The sequence below is a fragment of the Ovis aries genome, chromosome 21 (genome assembly GCF_016772045.2).
Source record: "Ovis aries strain OAR_USU_Benz2616 breed Rambouillet chromosome 21, ARS-UI_Ramb_v3.0, whole genome shotgun sequence".
Classification (NCBI taxonomy): Eukaryota; Metazoa; Chordata; class Mammalia; order Artiodactyla; family Bovidae; genus Ovis; species Ovis aries.
This window is the reverse complement of record NC_056074.1, coordinates 18309605-18327381: the sequence shown is the minus strand read 5'-3', so window position 1 is coordinate 18327381 and position 17777 is coordinate 18309605. Positions and strand designations below refer to the sequence as shown.

Below are 17777 nucleotides of genomic sequence, written 5' to 3'. Positions count from 1 at the left end.
GATTCTGATTGCTAGAATTTTGTTGAGGATTTTTGCATCTATGTTCATCAGTGACATTGGCCTGTAGTTTTCTTTTTTTGTACCATCTTTGTCAGGTTTTGGTATTAGGGTGATGGTGGCCTCATAGAATGAGTTTGGAAGTTTACCTTCCAAATTTTCTGGAAGAGTTTGAGTAGGATAGGTTTAGCTCTTCTCTAAATTTTTGGTAGAATTCAGCTGTGAAGCCGTCTGGACCTGGGCTTTTGTTTGCTGGAAGATTGATTAAAGTTTCAATTTCCATCTTTGTGATGGGTCTGTGAAGATTTTCTTTTTCTTCCTGGTTTAGTTTCCGAAAGTTGTACTTTTCTAAGAATTTGTCCATTTCTTCCACGTTGTCCATTTTATTGGCATATAATTGCTGATAGTAGTCTCTTATGATCCTTTGTATTTCTGTGTTGTCTGTTGTGATCTCTCCATTTTCATTTCTAATTTTATTGATTTGATTTTTCTCTCTTTGTTTCTTGATGAGTCTGGCTAATGGTTTGTCAATTTTATTTATCCTTTCAAAGAACCAGCTTTTGGCTTTGTTGATTTTTGCTATGGTCTCTTTTGTTTCTTTTGCATTTATTTCTGCCCTAATTTTTAAGATTTCTTTCCTTCTACTAACTCTGGGGTTCTCCATTTCTTCCTTTTCTAGTTGCTTTAGTTGTAGAGTTAGGTTATTTATTTGACTTTTTTCTTGTTTCTTGAGGCATGCCTATATTGCTATGAACTTTCCTTTTAGCACTGCTTTTATAGTGTCCCACAGGTTTTGGGTTGTTGTGTTTTCATTTTCATTAGTTTCTATGCATATTTTGATTTCTTTTTTGATTTATTCTGTGATTTGTTGGTTATTCAGAAGCGTGTTGTTCAGCCTTCATATGTTGGAATTTTTAATAGTTTTTCTCCTGTAATTGAGATCTAATCTTAATGCATTATGGTCAGAAAAGATGCTTGGAATGATTTCGATTTTTTTTTAATTTATCAAAGTTAGATTTATGGCCCAGGATGTGATCTATCCTGGAGAAGGTTCTGTGAGCACTTGAGAAAAAGGTGAAATTCATTGTTTTGGGGTGAAATGTCCTATTGATATCAATTAGGTCTAACTGGTCTATTGTTTCATTTAAAGTTTGCCTTTCTTTGTTAATTTTCTGTTTAGTTGATCTGTCCATAGGTGTGAGTGGGGTATTAAAGTGTCCTGCTATTATTGCGTTACTGTTAATTTCCCGTTTCATACTTGTTAGCATTTGTCTTACATATTGCAGTGCTCCTATGTTGTGTGCATATATATTTATAATTGTTATATCTTCTTCTTGGATTAATCCTTTGATCATTATGTAGTGGCCTTCTTTGTCTCTTTTCACAGCCTTTGTTTTAAAGTCTATTTTATCGGATATGAGTATTGCCACTCCTGCTTTCTTTTGGTCTCTATTTGTGTAGAATATCTTTTTCCAGCCCTTCATTTTCAGTCTGTATGTGTCCCTTGTTTTGAGGTGGGTCTCTTGTAAGCAGCATATAGAGGGGTCTTGCTTTTGTATCCATTCAGCCAGTCTTTGCCTTTTGGTTGGGGCATTCAACCCATTTACGTTTAAGGTAATTATTGATAAGTATGATCCCATTACCATTTACTTTATTGTTTTGGGTTCAGAATTATACATCCTTTTTGTGTTTCCTGTCTAGAGAATATCCTTTAGAATTTGTTGGAGAGCTCGTTTGGTGGTGCTGAATTCTCTCAGCTTTTGCTTGTCTGTAAAGCTTTTGATTTCTCCTTCATATTTTTTTTTTTTTTTTTTTTGCACAATGAATTGATTTTATTTCGGTAGGCATCCACATCTCAGCATTTAGTGGTCCTGAACAGAAAAGTGGAAAAATGCAGCGATTCGCCAGGAATTTCGGGGATCTGCCGTGCACACCGAGGTCTTTCGTGATCCCTGCTGAGGGCCGGGAGAAGCAGCAGCACCCAAACCAAAGTATGCACCGGATTCAAGGCTCTTTTCGCTCCAGTTGTCAGCTTCTGAACCAGACCCGAGTGGACTCAAAGGATGGCCCAGTGAGAGCCCTGTGTAAAGCTTCTTCCATGTTAGAAAGCCAAAGCCTCTGTGGTTTTTCTTTTTGATTAATTGCTGTAACACTGTCCTTCAGGCGGCTGAGGAAGTTTCATATTTTCTTTAGACATCATTAGGCGCCGAAGCTCTTGCAGGACAACTTTGATGCTATACGAATTCTGCCATTTTGCTAGCACTGATATGGCTCTTGGGTCCACCACTCCATTAGAACTATTAACTCCATTCATATTAATTTTTGTTACAAATCTTACAAAGGGGGGTGCTTCTGGGTATTTAGGTCCACATTCTATTTTAAGGCTGTATATTCGGTTTTCATAAATTGTCCAAGCCCGTGGTGGCTGCCATCTTGTGTCGCTGTCGCTCAAAGGCCGGCCTCTCCTTCATATTTGAATGAGATCCTTGCTGGGTACAGTAATCTGGGCTGTAGGTTATTTTCTTTCATAACTTTAATATGTCTTGCCATTCCCTCCTTGCCTGAAGAGTTTCTATTGAAAGATCAGCTGTTATCCTTATGGGATTCCCCTTGTGTGTTATTTGTTGTTTTTCCCTTGCTGCTTTTAATATTTGTTCTTTGTGTTTGATCTTTGTTAATTTGATTAACATGTGTCTTGGGGTGTTTTGCCTTGGGTTCATCCTATTTGGAACTCTCTGGGTTTCTTGGACTTGGGTGATTATTTCTTTCCCCATTTTAGGGAAGTTTTCAACTATTATCTCCTCAAGGATTTTCTCATGGTCTTTCTTTTTGTCTTCTTCTGGGACTCCTATAATTCGAATGTTGGAGTGTTTCATGTTGTCCTGGAGGTCTCTGACATTGTCTTCATTTCTTTTAATTCGTTTTTCTTTTTTCCTCTCTGATTCATTATTTCTACCATTCTATCTTCTATTTCACTAATCCTGTCTTCTGCCTCCGTTATTCTACTTTGTTGCCTCCAGAGTGTTTCTGATCTCATTTATTGTGTTATTCATTATATATTGACTCTTTTTTATTTATTCTAGGTCCTTGTTAAACCTTTCTTGCATCTTCTCAATCCTTGTCTCCAGGCTATTTATCTGTGATTCCATTTTGATTTCAAGATTTTGGATCATTTTCACTATCAATTTTTGGAATTCTTTCTCAGGTAGATTCCCTATCTCTTCCTCTTTTGTTTGGTTTGGTGGGCATTTCTCCTGTTCCTTTACCTGCTGAGTATTCCTCTGTCTCTTCATCTTGGTTATATTGCTGCGTTTGGGGTGGCCTTTCTATATTCTGGGAATTTGTGGAGTCCTCTTTATATGGAGCTTCCTCACTGTGGGTGGGGTTGTATCAGTGGCTTGTCAAGGTTTCCTGGTTAGGGAGGCTTGTGTTGGAGTTCTGGTGGGTGGAGCTGGGTTTCTTCTCTCTGGAGTGCAATGGAGTGATCAGTAATGGGTTATGAGACATCAATGGTTTTGGAGTAACTTTGAGCTGCCTGTATATTGAAGCTCAGGGGTGTGTTCCTGTGTTGCTGGAGAATTTGCATATGTCTTGCTCTGGAACTTGTTGGCCCTTGGGTGGAGCTTGGTTTCAGTGTAGGTATGTATGGAGGCATTTGATGAGCTCCTATTGATTAATGTTCCCTGAATTCAGGGGTTCTCTGATGTTCTCAGGCTTTGGACTTAAGCCTCCTGCTTCTGATTTTCAGTTTTATTTTTACAGTAGCCTCTAGACTTCTCCATATATACAGCACTGATGATAAAACATCTAGGTTAAAGATGAAAAGTTTCTCCACATTGAGGGACACTCAGAGAGGTTCACTGAGTTACATGGAAAAGAGAAGAGGGAGGGGGTAGTTAGAGGTGACTGGAATGAGATGTGGTTGGATCAAAAGAGGAGAGAGCAAGCTAGCCAGTAATCACTTCCTTATGTGCGTTCCATAGTCTGGACCGCTCAGAAGTATTCACAGAGTTACACAAGGAAGAGGAGAGGGAGGAAGTAGACAGAGGTGGCCAGGAGGATAAAAGAGGGAAATGAAAAGGAGAGAGACAAATCCAGCCAGTAACAAGTTCCTTAGGTGTTCTCCACCGTCTGGAACACACAGAGATTCACAGAGTTGGATAGAGAAGAGAAGGGGAAGGGAAGAGACAGAGGCCACCTGGTGGAGAAAAAGGAGAGTCCAAAGGAGAGAGTGGTCCAGCCAGTAATCTCGCTCTCAGGTAAAATTGGGTAGTGAAATTTGGGTTTTTAAATGTACAAAATTGACAACAAAAACCAAAAAGCAAAGATTAGAAATCTATAGTAGAGGTTGGATTTTCAAAAATACAATATTAAAGAAAAGAAGAAGAAGGAAAAAAGAAAAAAAAAAAGAAAACTAAAAAAAAAAAAAGCTACAAGAATTATTAAAAAAACACCACCAACAACCACACAAAGACTATATATGGTGTTTGCTTTAAAAAATAAGAGGTTTTTTTTTGAAAAGTAATAGTAGGTTATAGAAATAAAAATTAGAAGAGAAATAGATGACTTAACAATTTTAAAAAGTTAGAAAAAAAATAGAAGAAAAAACAACCCCACAACAGCATCAACAAAAAATAAAAAGCAAAAATAAATAAATAAATAAATAAATAAAAAGGAATGATTGTAAAAATAGTAAAGATATATCTGGCCCTTTCTCTGGTGTTGTGGGCAGTGTGGGGTCACTTCCAAGGCGGTTCCCTCTGTTTAACTTCTTCTGTTTGCTGGTCTCTTCAGTGTCTGATTTCCATCCTGACACAGGGGTGGCGGTGGTGGACACTTTTTTTTTTTTTAGGCTCACTTGTTCAGTCGCGCTGTGGGGAGGAAGGGATGCTGCAAACAAATAACACTGTCATGCGCACGCAGTGTTTCAGCCCCGCTGGGCCTGTCCCTGCTTGCAGTGCACAAACCGCTCCAGCTCTACCTTGCTCCGCCGGCCCTAGGCTGTGTGCACCTCCCTGGTCTAAGCCACTCAGGTTCGGCTCTCAGGTAGCCCTCAGAGGCACAGATTTGGTTGGGACTGCGTTTTGTGCCCTTCCCAGGTCCGAGTAGCTCAGGTGTTTGGTGAGCGCGGTTGCTGCGACTTGTCGCCTTTCCTGTCTCTGGCTGCTCAGTTTTCTGGGTGTACCGCTGGCACCCCTTGTGAGGCAGATGGTGACTGTTCAGCACCCTCAGAAGTCTTAGCAAAGAAGCCTGCAGCAGTTTGGTAGGTAACGTCTCTCTGGGGCTGCGATTGCCCCTTTCCAGCCCTTACGGCTCTGGCTGCCTGACCCCAGTGGGGGATGGTCTGCTAGCTGGCTATTTCCATTCCATCCTTTGTTCTGTGCTCGGTCCTGGCAGTGTCTTATGTTCAAGCTTTTCGCGTGGTAGCTATCCCACAGTCTGGTTTGCTAGCCCAAGTTGGTTCATTCTGATTACATGCGGGGCGTTCCGGCCTGATTCTTACAAAGCACTGCAGCCCACGCCTCCCGTGCCTCCCTGCCCTGCCCCCACTTGTTAGTGGTGGATGCAGGCATCTGTGCTGCTTTTCCACTGGGGGGAGTTACTGTTGGGCTTGTAATCTGTTGGTTTTAATTATTTATTTATTTTTCCTTCCTGTTATGTTGCCCTCTGTGCTTCCAAGGCTCGCCACAGACTCTGCAAGGAGAGTGTTTCCTGGTGTTTGGAAACCTCTCTTCTTAAAATTCCCTTCCCGGGACGGGCCTCCCTTCCCAGGACGGAGCTCCCTCCCCACCTCCTTTGTCTCTTTTTTCATATTTTATACTTTTTCCTACCTGTTTTTAAAGACAATGATCTGCTTTTCTGGGTGCCTGATGTCCTCTGCCAGCATTCAGAAGTTGTTTTGTGGAGTTTTCTCAGCATTGAAATGTTCTTTTGAGGAATTTGTGAGGGAGAAAGTGGTCTCCCCTTCCTATTCCTCCGCCATCTTAGGACCGCCGCTCAAGGCTATGGTTTTTCCAGTAATCATGTATGGATGTGACAGTTGGATTATAAAGACAGCTGAACGCTGCAGAATTGATGCTTTTGAACTGTGGTATTGGACAAGATTCTTGAGAGTCCCTTGGACTGCAAGGAGATCCAACCAGTCCATCCTAAAGGAGATCAGTCCTGGGTGTTCATTAGAAGGATTGATGTTGAAGCTGAAACTACAATACTTTGGCCATCTGATGCGAAGAGCTGACTCATTGGAAAAGACCCTGATACTGGGAAAGATTGAGGGCAGGGGAAGAAGGGGATGACAGAGGACGAGATGGTTGAATGGCATCACCGACTCAATGGACATGAGTTTGAGTAATCTGAGAGTTGGTTATGGACAGGGAGGCCTGACATGCTGTGGTTCATGGGGTCACAAAGAGTCGGACACGACTAAGCAACTGAACTGAACTGAAATATTGTCTAAAACTTTATTAATGGAAGAGTGCTGTTTACCTTGGACTCAAAAGCTGTATATTTTCTTTTGAAAACCTGCAAATTTATTACTTCATACTCATCCATTATAGCATAAGCAGGTTTAGATAGATTAAGTAGAGATAAGTTGTTCGTTCAATTATATATAATATTCCTGGAACAAATAGTGTTGCAAATTACAAAAAGTATTTTCCATATAATCAAAGATAACACCTAATACATGAGCTTCTAAATGATATGACAAGGTATGGATTTTTAATCCTCTCTAAATGGTAAAGCCACAGTGCATAAAGTTCTCAAGTGCACAGAAATAAGACAACACAGTTCCAATCAAAGAAATACACTTAGTATACTGCATTATTCTTTTTTCCCCCCTTTTTTCATTTGATCCCAATATAAAAAGTGAAGAAATAGACAATGGTACTTATATAATTATGTTGTAAAATTAGGGAGAGGTAGGTGACCTGAACAAAAGTAAGGTGGCTACACTTCACTAAAAGTGCTGATATAGTCATATATGTTAGGTTGTAATAATATGAATATTGAGAACAATCATGAAATCTATGAAAAGCAATATATTCATCAATTACAATAGAATGCTAAAAATATTCAAGTAAATCACAAGAAGGTAAGTAAAAGAATCAGTTCAATGAGAAGTAGAGGGCAAAGTAAAATACATAATAAATTTGACATATCAATAATTATTTGTAAATTATCTAAAAACACCAAGAACAAGTTAGAGATTCATAGACTGGATAAAAAAGATTACCCACCTCTATGCTGTCTGTAGAACCTACTTCAGTAAAGACATAAACATTTGAAAGAACACAAATTTTAAAATATATATATATAGTTCAAGTAATAATTTAGAAGTCTACAGTAATATTATGTAAGTGGATTTCAAGCATATAAAATTACTAGGGACAAAATGGGCATTAGATAATGATGGAATAATTAATATATCAAGAAGATACAGCACTCCTATATATGTATACACCAGTTTCAAAATAATAAAACAAAAATGTAAAGATGTGAAAGAAGGAATAGATAAATCTACATTTATTGGTAGATACTTCAAAATCCGCTTCCAATAATTGGTAGGGCAATTAGACAGAAAAGTAACAGTGGTATATATATATATATATATATATATATATATATATACACACACACATATATAACACCATCAGACAGGATGACATTTATTGAATAATCCAACAAACATCAATGTTCTCTCATTCTTCTTTGCTATGCACCCTCCATGAAATCAGATAATCACCAACTGTTTTATGTCACTACTATCTTCTGTTCTAGAAATTCATATAAAAAAGTCATACAGTATGCTATCTTTTGATCCAGTCTTTCCCTCACCACACTATTTTCATTTAATAAAATGTTTTAGAGATGCAATTATGTCATTGCAAATGGTGATATCTTATTTTTATTGAGGTGTGATATTCCACTGTGTGAACATGCCTCAGTTTGTGTATACACTCATCTAATGATCGAAATGCAGTTTGTTTCCAATGGTAGGTTGTTACAAATAAAGTGGTTGTATGTATTTTATAAAAAATATTTTTGTGAATATATGTCTTTGTTTCTTCTAGGTAAGAACTGCTGGGTATTATGATCAATGTATATTTAATTCTCAAAGAAACAAACTTTTTCCCCAAGAGGCAGTATGATTTTGCACTCCTTTGAATTGATGCTTTTTGAATTGTGGTACTGGAGAAGATTCTTGAGAGTCACTTGGACAGCAAGCAGATCAAATCAATTCTAAAGGAAATCAGCCCTGAATATTAATGAGAAGGCCTGATACTGAAGCTGAAGCTCCAATACTTTGGCCACCTGAGGCGAAGAACTGACTCACTGGAAAGACCCTGATGCTGGGAAAGATTGAGGGCAGGAGGGGAAGGGGGCAACACAGGATGAGATGATTGATAATATCACTGACTTAATGGATATGAGTTTGAGGAAACTCTGAGAGATAGTGAAGGACAGGGAAGCTTTGCATGCTGCAGTTCATGGGATCACAAATACTTAGACATAACTTAGTAACTAAACAGCAAAAATAACATTAGAAAATTCAGCCCCTCTATGTTCTTGCTAACAGTTGGTATTGTTGATCTTTTCAATGTGGTTTGAATTTGCATTTTCCCAATGACTAATTGTTTTATTATTCATTTATGAAATATTTTTAAAATACATGCTCAAATATTTTTTGTTTTGATTGGTGTATTTATCTTTTCAGGATCACTGAGCTGTAAATTTTCTGTATTCTGGATACAAGGAATTTGTAAGCTACACATAACACAAGTATTTTCTATCTGATTTTCTTTTTAATTTTTACAATTGTATTTGAAGATATTTTTTAATGAAATAAGTTCTCAATCATGTTTCTTATATAATTATTATTTTTGTTTGCTAAAAATTATTTCCCTAACTCAAAGTCATAAAATTTTGCCATATATACTCTTAGGAACTTTATAATTTTAATTTTATATTATGCTTCTGATAGATTTGGGATTATATTCTGTGTACAGTGTGAGATGGAGCTCAAGCTTCATTTCTTCCACAAGGACATATATCCAAGAGCTATTTATTATAAAAGACTTTATTTTCTCAATTTAATTACCATGGAATTGTGCAGTAAAAAATTAGTCATGTTCAAAAAACAAAACAAAAAAATGTTTGGCCTTATCGAACTCCTCGAAGGTGATCTCATGGAATGTCCTAGCTGATAAAAGTGGCTTTGTTTACCTGGGAACCTTGGGTTATGCCTGACAGTCTACACCAGCAATGCATTTTACAATGATAACTTTGGACCATGTAGCATCATCTGGACCTCTGGAGGCACTGAAGACTAAGGGCCGTCACAGAGGTGGTCTGTCATACATATTTCACTGGTGCCGGATACAAGTCTAGGACATCATGGATTAAATAAGCTTCTGTATTTGCCAGTACTCCATTCTGGGAGAAACAAACACTGTGCAAATGACTCCACTGAAGGAAAACAATGGGAAGCTTGCGCCTAGAACTCTTCTGGGACCTGCCCTATGTATCTTTACCCACTGAGATTTTAATGTGTATATTTCCATTGTAATAAAGCATAACTGTGAGTTTAACAATTTCACTGAGCTCTATGAGTTCTTCTAACAAATTATTAATTCTGAATATAATCTTGGGGACCCGTCAAACTGCAGGTACTTTGCTGAAAATTAACTGACCATGTATGTGATCAATTGAACTCTATTTTCTCATTTTGTATTTGTCTACTTCTAGCTCACAATCTTAATCACTGTTCGTTTATATTGGATTTCAATATAATTAACTCTTAACCTTACATTTTTGCTTTTAGATTTTTTGTTTTGGCTACTTGAATTATTATTATTTTTTAATTTCTGTATACATTGTAGAATCAGTCTTTAATTTCCTATTAAAAATCCTGCTGATAATTTGAATAAGATGGTGTAAAATCTAAGACTAATTTGAAAACTACTGACCCCTTAAAAATAATGAACTTTCTAATTCATGAACATGGATATCTGCCATTTACTTCGTCTTCTTTATGTTTTTTAGCACTATATGCTCACCTCTTGACATTTTCTAAATATCTGTCTTTCCATAGCATCTGTTCCCCAGCACAAAAGCTGCCACACCTGCTTTAGAAGTGTAGGGTATCATGTCTCTCTTCTGAGGATGAAAGGGGGCTCAGTCCTCAGGCTAAGGAAGGATCAGAACGATTGACCAGACAAGCTAGACCTCTGTCCAAACCTGAAGTAATTTCTCAGTATCACAGCTATGCCAACTCTCTGGGAATCAGTAAATATTAAATTTTAGTAAAAGGAAAAATAAATGAAGGGAGACAGGGAAAAGAAAAAAGAAAGAGGTTCAATAATAAAATGTTTTCTATGTTGAAAAGTGAAAGTGTTAGTCACTCAGTCATGTCAGACTCTTTGCAACACCACAGATTGCAGCCCACCAAGCTCCTCTGTCCATGGAATTTCCCAGGCAGAAATACTGGAGTGGCTAGCCATTCCTTTCCCCAGGGGATCTTCGTGATTCAGGGATCAACCCCGGTTCTCCTGCATTGCAGTCAGATTCTTTACCGCCTAAGTTACCAGGAAAACCCTTTCTATGTTAGATTACTATAATCTTTCGGAGAACAAAGACTGTGTATTTTATTAGTCTGTGCTCCATACAGTCCCTCTCCCCTCCCCAACACACATTATAAACACTTCATGATGATTAAATAAAATCTGAAGTAAAATCCCTATTTTAGTTGTGACTTTTGTGTTCTCTATTTGTCATATACCAGGTTATTTTAAATATTCAATATTTAAAAGATAAAATGCTATATTCACAGCTTTCATTCATGTAACATTTTAATATGAGTTGGAGCAACTCGTAATTTCAAAGCCATATAGATTAAAAATAGAGGAAGCAGCTTTAATTTTATAATTTTTTAAACAGTATATGGCTTTCCAGATTTTACTTAAATGCTGAAAAAGAGCAAGAATTAACTGTTGAAAACACATCTACCTGAAAAAAAAAAAAAACAGTTTATATTGACAGCACTTACAAAAAACTTAAGGGTTCATCGCATATTTTCAACTGATTTTTAAATCAAAACTGAGGTATATTTCAAAAATGTTTTATATTGTCAACTTTTTAAATCTTCATAACACATTTTTTCCCTTTGCTGCAGCAAAAGTTATTTTTTCATCTTTATAATGTCAGGTTATTTTTAACAGATAAGGCAATTCTGCTAACTATAAGGAGAAAGCAATGGCAACCCACTCCAGTACTTTGCCTGGAAAATCCCATGGGCGGAGGAGCCTGGTAGGCTGCAGTCCACGGGGTCGCTAAGAGTTGGACATGACTGAGTGACTTCACTTTCACGTATTGGAGAAGGAAATGACAACCCACTCCAATGTTCTTGCCTGGAGAATCCCAAGGATGGGGCAGCCTGGTGGGCTGCTATCTATGGGGTCGCACAGAGTCGGACGCGACTGAAGCGACTTAGCAGCAGCAGCAGCTAACTATAAATTATTAGTCTCCTAACATCTTCAGATTCTGTTCATAATGTATGAAATCTCATTAATTTAAGGCTGGTTTAAAAAAAAAAAAAACAAAAAATAAAACACCCTCGAAGTCTACCTGAAAGTGAAAGTGACGTCACTCAGTCGTGTCCGACTCTTTGACCCCGTGGACTGTAGCCCACCAAGCTCCTCCATCCATGGGATTCTCCAGGTAGGAATACTGGAGTGGGTTGCCATTGCTTTCTCCTTATAGTTAGCAGAACTGCCATTATCTGTTAAAAATAACCTGACATTATAAAGATGAAGTCTACATATAAAGATGAAGTCTACATAGTAAATGTCAAATAAATATCAAATGTATGGTCTTTGTGTGCTCTTAGCTTGTATATTTGTTAAAAGATTAATAAATGTATAAAAATTATCAAATACACTAGGAAGAAAACAATCTAGTAGAAATTATTCTCATTACTCCTTTAACTGCCTGTTCTTTTGAATAACAGAATATGGAGGGGCAGATCATAAGATATGGCTTTCTGTGTTTGTTGTTTTTATATGCTTCTGGTAACACAAGTAAAATAGTCGATAAGAGGATCTTTGTGTTACAAGGTGATGTTCAGTGGGAAGCATCTTCACAGAAGGGACACTAAAAACAGGTAGACAATATTATTTGGCCTGTTGAAATCCATGACCCAAAACTGATATAATTGGCACATTTATCTGCATATATTGGCACATTTATGCAGCTATGGAGGTTATGCATAGGTCCAATGCCATGGGTTTCTACTTATGAAGGTAATTTTAGCTCTTGTTACTACTGCCAGCAACAGAACTTAACCCAAGTTCCTAATACAGTGTGATCCTTTGAAAAAATCAACTGCATACTTGCTAAATTCACTTCACCTGACCCGTTCTACTCTTAAAGAGGCTAACATTCATTCTGACAGAGATAGGCACACGATCTAAATATATGTTTGACTTTGATATCAACCAGAACGATCATCTAAGGGCTTAGGGGATGTCTGATCCATCCATATGAGATCACATATCACATTATATGAAACCACAGGAACCACAAAAATTAGCAAAGAATGCACAAAAGTAGGTAGATGATCATGGTATTTACTGCTCATATCATATATTCCAGAACCTAGAGTATGCCAACGTTAAAAACTTCTCTGAATGCCTTTTGGAGGCAAAGCTAAAGAATTAGGTTAGTGTCAATACTTGGCTAGGGTGCTTTGCTATCCCTAAGGATTCAGTGAACAACTTAAATCAACTTGAATTTTATGCAGTGCTGTATTGCCAGTAAATAGAATATACAGTATAGGAACCAAGGGTAGACACAGGAGTGACCCACATACCCTTAACCTCACTGACTTATTTGGGGATTTTTGTTCTTTCTGTTTCTGCAACTCTAGGTTCTATAGATTTCAAGGTCCTATTTCCCAAAAAGGAAATACATTTTTTCCAGGAGAAAAACAAGAGACCCACTGAGTCAAAAGCTATGGCTGTGGCTTCAACACTCTAGGGTTCTTAAGCCAGTGATCCAGCAGGTAAGAAGAGGAATTGTTCCCTTGGCAAGGAGGTACGGACACCGTTATGCACATTAGGCTGGGAAGAATATGTATTGGCGCCCAGTTGATTCATTTGGATGCATTTTGGTATGCCTTAGCTCACTTTTTATGGTAAATGACAAGAGAAGCAAGTATGGCTTAACAAAAAAGAGTCATGGTGATAAGGAGTTTGGGTCTCTAATACATGACTCTGTGACACATAAGCCACAAAACCACCAGAGGTGATAGACTAGCTGAGTATACAGTATAGGGACATGACTTCACTGTTCTTGTATGTCCGATCCAGCTGCAGTGAAAGGGCGTGCAGTCTCTCTAATCTTGTATCTTCTAAGTTGCTCCCAGGAAAGCAGGCTCACTGGACTCTTGGAGGAGTTGTTTTCACTATGTAAAAAAGTAGATTTAAACTACTCAAAAGTTTACAGGGTTAGATACTAATATCTCCTTCTCATATTTCTTTTCAGAAATGGACAGCTTTAATCTTGGCTGCTGGAAATGCAGCTGAACAAGCTTCAGTTCTGAGTCCACTTGAAGAATCACCTCAAAGGAAATGAGCTGTTCTGTTCAAGAACATATCCCTTGCTGGGAAGAATGCATTCAGCGACTACTGGATGTGGGAATATCAAGTTCTGGGCCCTTTCCTCAACTCAGGATATCTCTTAAGGATTGTCTCAGCTTCAGAGTTCTTTATAAAATAAACTGAGTTATCCAATGAAACAGCATTGTGGCCCAACTTCTCTGTCCAATTCTGCCCCCATTTTCATTCTACCAGCAATGATCCCAAGGGTGTTCCCTAATAAACTTACTGTTCACTAATATGCATATCAAAATCTACTTCTGAAGAAGTCCAAAATAAAACATGACTCATAGATGCAAAGATGCTAGTTTAAGATAAACTAATCAAACTGATAAAATGCTGTTCATCTGATTTGTTTATGTGAGTATATAATGAAATATATAATAAATAAAACTTTTAAAATATGCTTTCTAATTCATATGTGTGCTATTTGAATTATAATCTAAAGGCTTGATTAAACCTAGATTCTAAATCAAATAGACTCTGAAAGACACTCTGTTGTAACTCTAAAGGCTATACATAGGTTCAAACAAAGTATATTTTAAGACTACCTGATTTCTTAACTCATTTAATGTTACAAGCATTTATATGAAAATCTATTTTTAGTAATAAAATGGCATTTAAATGAAAATCTATTTTTAGTAATAAAATGTATCAGATAGTTTATAGCACTGAGGTTTATGATAATCTTTTTATTGAAAACCTGATGGACTTTAATAATAAAAGATAAATAATTAAGACATAACTTCACAAAATGTGATACTGTAAATAAACAGCATTGGAAAAACCCTGTTGATCTAGCTTTGCTACAACCACCCCATTTTACACTAAGGCTAATTAAAATAAAACTTAAATTGCTTTATTCTAGTTAGAGCAAGATCCCTGTAAACATTTACAAAGTAGCAGCCTTTCAAGAGTTTATAAAACTGCATAATATATTCTATTGGTAAAAATAGATGTAAACATCTGCAGTCAAATAAGTTTTGAAATAAGGAAATACTAAACCACATCTTGAAAATCATATTAATATATTAGGCCATTTAAAGAAGAAACCAATAAAATATTCTTAACTGTTACCAGAGATTTGGCCAATTTAATTGGCATTAATTCAGTCATTTGGATCATCCATTTATACTTCTATAAACCATAAAATATGTATTGGAAAATACTGGTTCAAAGATACACTCCTTTTATTCCTATTAAATTACTGTTTGTGAGCTTCTGCTATGTATAAGGAAGACTGGCTACAAAAGGAAAGAGAGACGTAAGTTTTCACCCATCTAGAACTTGATTCAAGGGGAGAAATCAAAAGATAAACAATAAAGTAAAATACATGTAATAGATGTTCAGTTCAGTTGTTCAGTTGTGTTCAACTCTTTAGCCATGTCTGACTCTTTGCAATAGATATTAAATACTTTTTTAAAAAGTAACAACAAATGTATTAACATATATGCAATAAAATAGGGTAAACTAATAGATATTTATTAAATCATGATTCCAACTTTCATATATTTACTTAGTGTAATTGCGTTTCTTTTTTTTTTCCTAGTGCAGTGGGTCAGGGACCTGCAGCCTCTATTGGACTGAGGTGCAGAGTCTACTCTGAGTCCAGCTTTTATTCCTTTTTTTTTTTTTCATTTATCTTTTATTTTTTATCTCAGTTTTATTTATTTATTTACTTTACAATATTGTATTGGTTTGCCATACATTGACATGAATCCGCCATGGGTATACATGTGTTCCCCATCCTGAACCCCCTTCCCACCTCCCTCCCCATCCCAACCTTCTGGTTTGTCCCAGTGCACCAGCCCCAAGCGCCCTGGATCATGCATCGAACCTAGACTAGCGATTCGTTTCACATATGATAATTCACATGTTTCAATGCCATTCTCCCATATCATCCTGTCCTCGCCCTCTTCAACCTTTCAGAATTTTTAGTCATTTAATTTTATTTAGACTGACAGTAGCTAAGAGATTTTTGAGGTGTTTTACTTCTTGTGAGCATGAAATAATAGTAGAATATCAGTTTATCTACATGAAAAGATGACAGGAAAAAACCTCAGAAGAATGTACAACATCCATGATCAGTTTCATGAAGACAGAAAAGTCTTTTTTTTTTTTTTTTTGCTCTCAGAAGTTCAATCTATGATGATGTTCTTTGGCTTTGATTTTGGCCTGGGTAACATATAAATTTTAATTCTCAGTCATTTGTCCTCCTGTTGCAACATATATTTGGCATACCTTCAGAATTGAGTGTTGGCTAAATGTCATCTTTTAGAAACTGCTATGTTTCTGCCTTTTCAATAATGAGAACACTGTAATTCATGCATTTTTTTTATACAGGTTGTAAAAAGCTCAATCAAATTAAAAGCCTGATTCCAAAAATAACATGAACTCTTCTGAATAAAAATTTATATTATCAATTTTTCACTGGTATTATTGCCTAGTTTCATTTTTTTTAATTATGAGGCATTTTAATCATCACTAAGCACATGCATATAATATTATTTTAATTATGCTTTCTGTCAGCCAAATGTAAATGTTTTTATCTCAGAAAGTAGGAAGCAAACTTTTGTAGATCAGTGATTACCAACAGTAATGTCCACAATGTGTAAGACTTTCCACAAGCATATCTGTAAGCAGTTTTTGGCAGGAAAGAGCTCTCTGCACAAGCCCCCCCTTCATCTTGTCATAAACTTAAGGCGACACTGTGCCCTACTCATCTCTAGCCCTAGCTCATATTTCAAATCTTTCAATCATACAATACCTTGCCTAAGATGTTGGTCCTTTTCATAGATCAAAAAAGTAGAAACAAAGAATAAGTAATTAACAGATGACCAGATCTCTTCTCTAGACTCCCCTTCAGTAATCTCACAAACTGAGTGAACAAGGTACATTTAAAGAAAAATCTCATGAAGTTGACAAGCCTGTATGTAGTAGGGGAGGACAACAGTCAAATTTTTCCTAAAGGAGATTTTAGACTAAGCAAAATTAAAGATAGTGCTTGGCCAAGGCAACTTAAATGATTCAACTATTAATAATTTTGTTCACTGAATTTTAATTATTCCATTAGTAGGCTTTATCAACCAAGGGGACTGGACAGTTGTTTCATTTGAATATTCATAAGTTTAGCCATTGGGATCTGAGAATCCATGGTTCTGATAGTTTTCCACTTAGATTTCTGGGCAAGAGCCCCATAAATCTGTTCAGCTAGAGTAGTCAGTTCATGGGATCTCAGAGTAATCCATGTTAAAGAATATTGTACTTAAGTCATTCTGTAATCCTGCCATAGAGCTAGAATTAAATACACTAGCAGTTTTATTTTTCAGGCCCTTAGTTTTTTTCAAAATGGCCTTAATAGTTATGGATATTTTCATCAGGCCATCATCTGGATGCATTGTTGAATAACATATCAGTCAATACATTTAGGAAATAGAATGGGAATTTGTGATCTTTAGCCAACTTTTGTGCATCTGTTTGCCTGCTTATGCCTACTCTAAAAAAGTCATCAGAAGGACCTTTTCAATCAACAGTTTCCATTCATTCTCTAGCCATAACCTCTCCTATAAGCAGATGTATTAATTGACATAGGAATGTCAAAAGTGCCCTGAGTGAGTCAGCAATTTTGAATAATTGTGGATGACTTCAGTCTAATGCAACAGACACGTAAGAGGAAAATATGTATGTTTGAAACAAAATGAGGTGGAGAACTCGACAGCAGCTGCCCAGTGGCAGAGCCTTGAAAAACAGACACAGCATAACTGAGTCTTCACCAAGATGAAGGAGTTTCTTCCCAGAAAATGTTGGCAACAGAGGATATCCAAATAAAGGCTTGGAACCTCAACCGAAATAGGAGGTTTTGAACCAAGCGCACTTACCTCATAATCCAAGACTGATGAGGAGACAACAGAGTACAAAGGACTCCTGTAGGTGTTTTACTTGCAGTAGAGACAGTGATGAGTCCCTTCAGGTCCCACTTCTGATACCACATAATGTTGAACAAAAATCAACAGGAGGCTAGAGAGGACAAAGAGATTTATTTGAGGTCTTAGGAATTGCAATCCAGGGAACATAGACCTAAGTAAAACTGAAAAAGCATTTCAGAAAAAAGAGTCAGGGGCTTAT

The 17777-nt window shown here is 36.9% G+C and overlaps 1 protein-coding gene across 1 annotated transcript; it reads right to left on the bottom strand.

Moving 5' to 3' along the window:
* Window positions 1-1787: 1787 nt before the first annotated feature.
* Window positions 1788-17643, bottom strand: LOC114110167 (ubiquitin-conjugating enzyme E2 variant 1-like). Its single transcript, XM_042238427.2, has 2 exons — window positions 17531-17643; window positions 1788-2462 (listed from the first exon to the last, which is right to left on the bottom strand). The coding sequence occupies exons 1-2, from the start codon at window positions 17641-17643 to the stop codon at window positions 2135-2137; spliced, it is 441 nt and encodes a 146-aa protein (XP_042094361.1). The 3' UTR covers window positions 1788-2134.
* Window positions 17644-17777: the final 134 nt, after the last annotated feature.

Coding starts and splice junctions, on each gene's coding strand:
- LOC114110167 (XM_042238427.2), bottom strand. CDS start 17,643: ATGTGGTATCAGAAGTGGGACCTGAAGGGACTCATCACTGTCTCTACT. Junction 2,463..17,530: donor CATCAGTCTTGGATTATGAG/GTAAGTGCGCTT, acceptor TCAAATATGAAG/GAGAGGCCGGCCTTTGAGCG.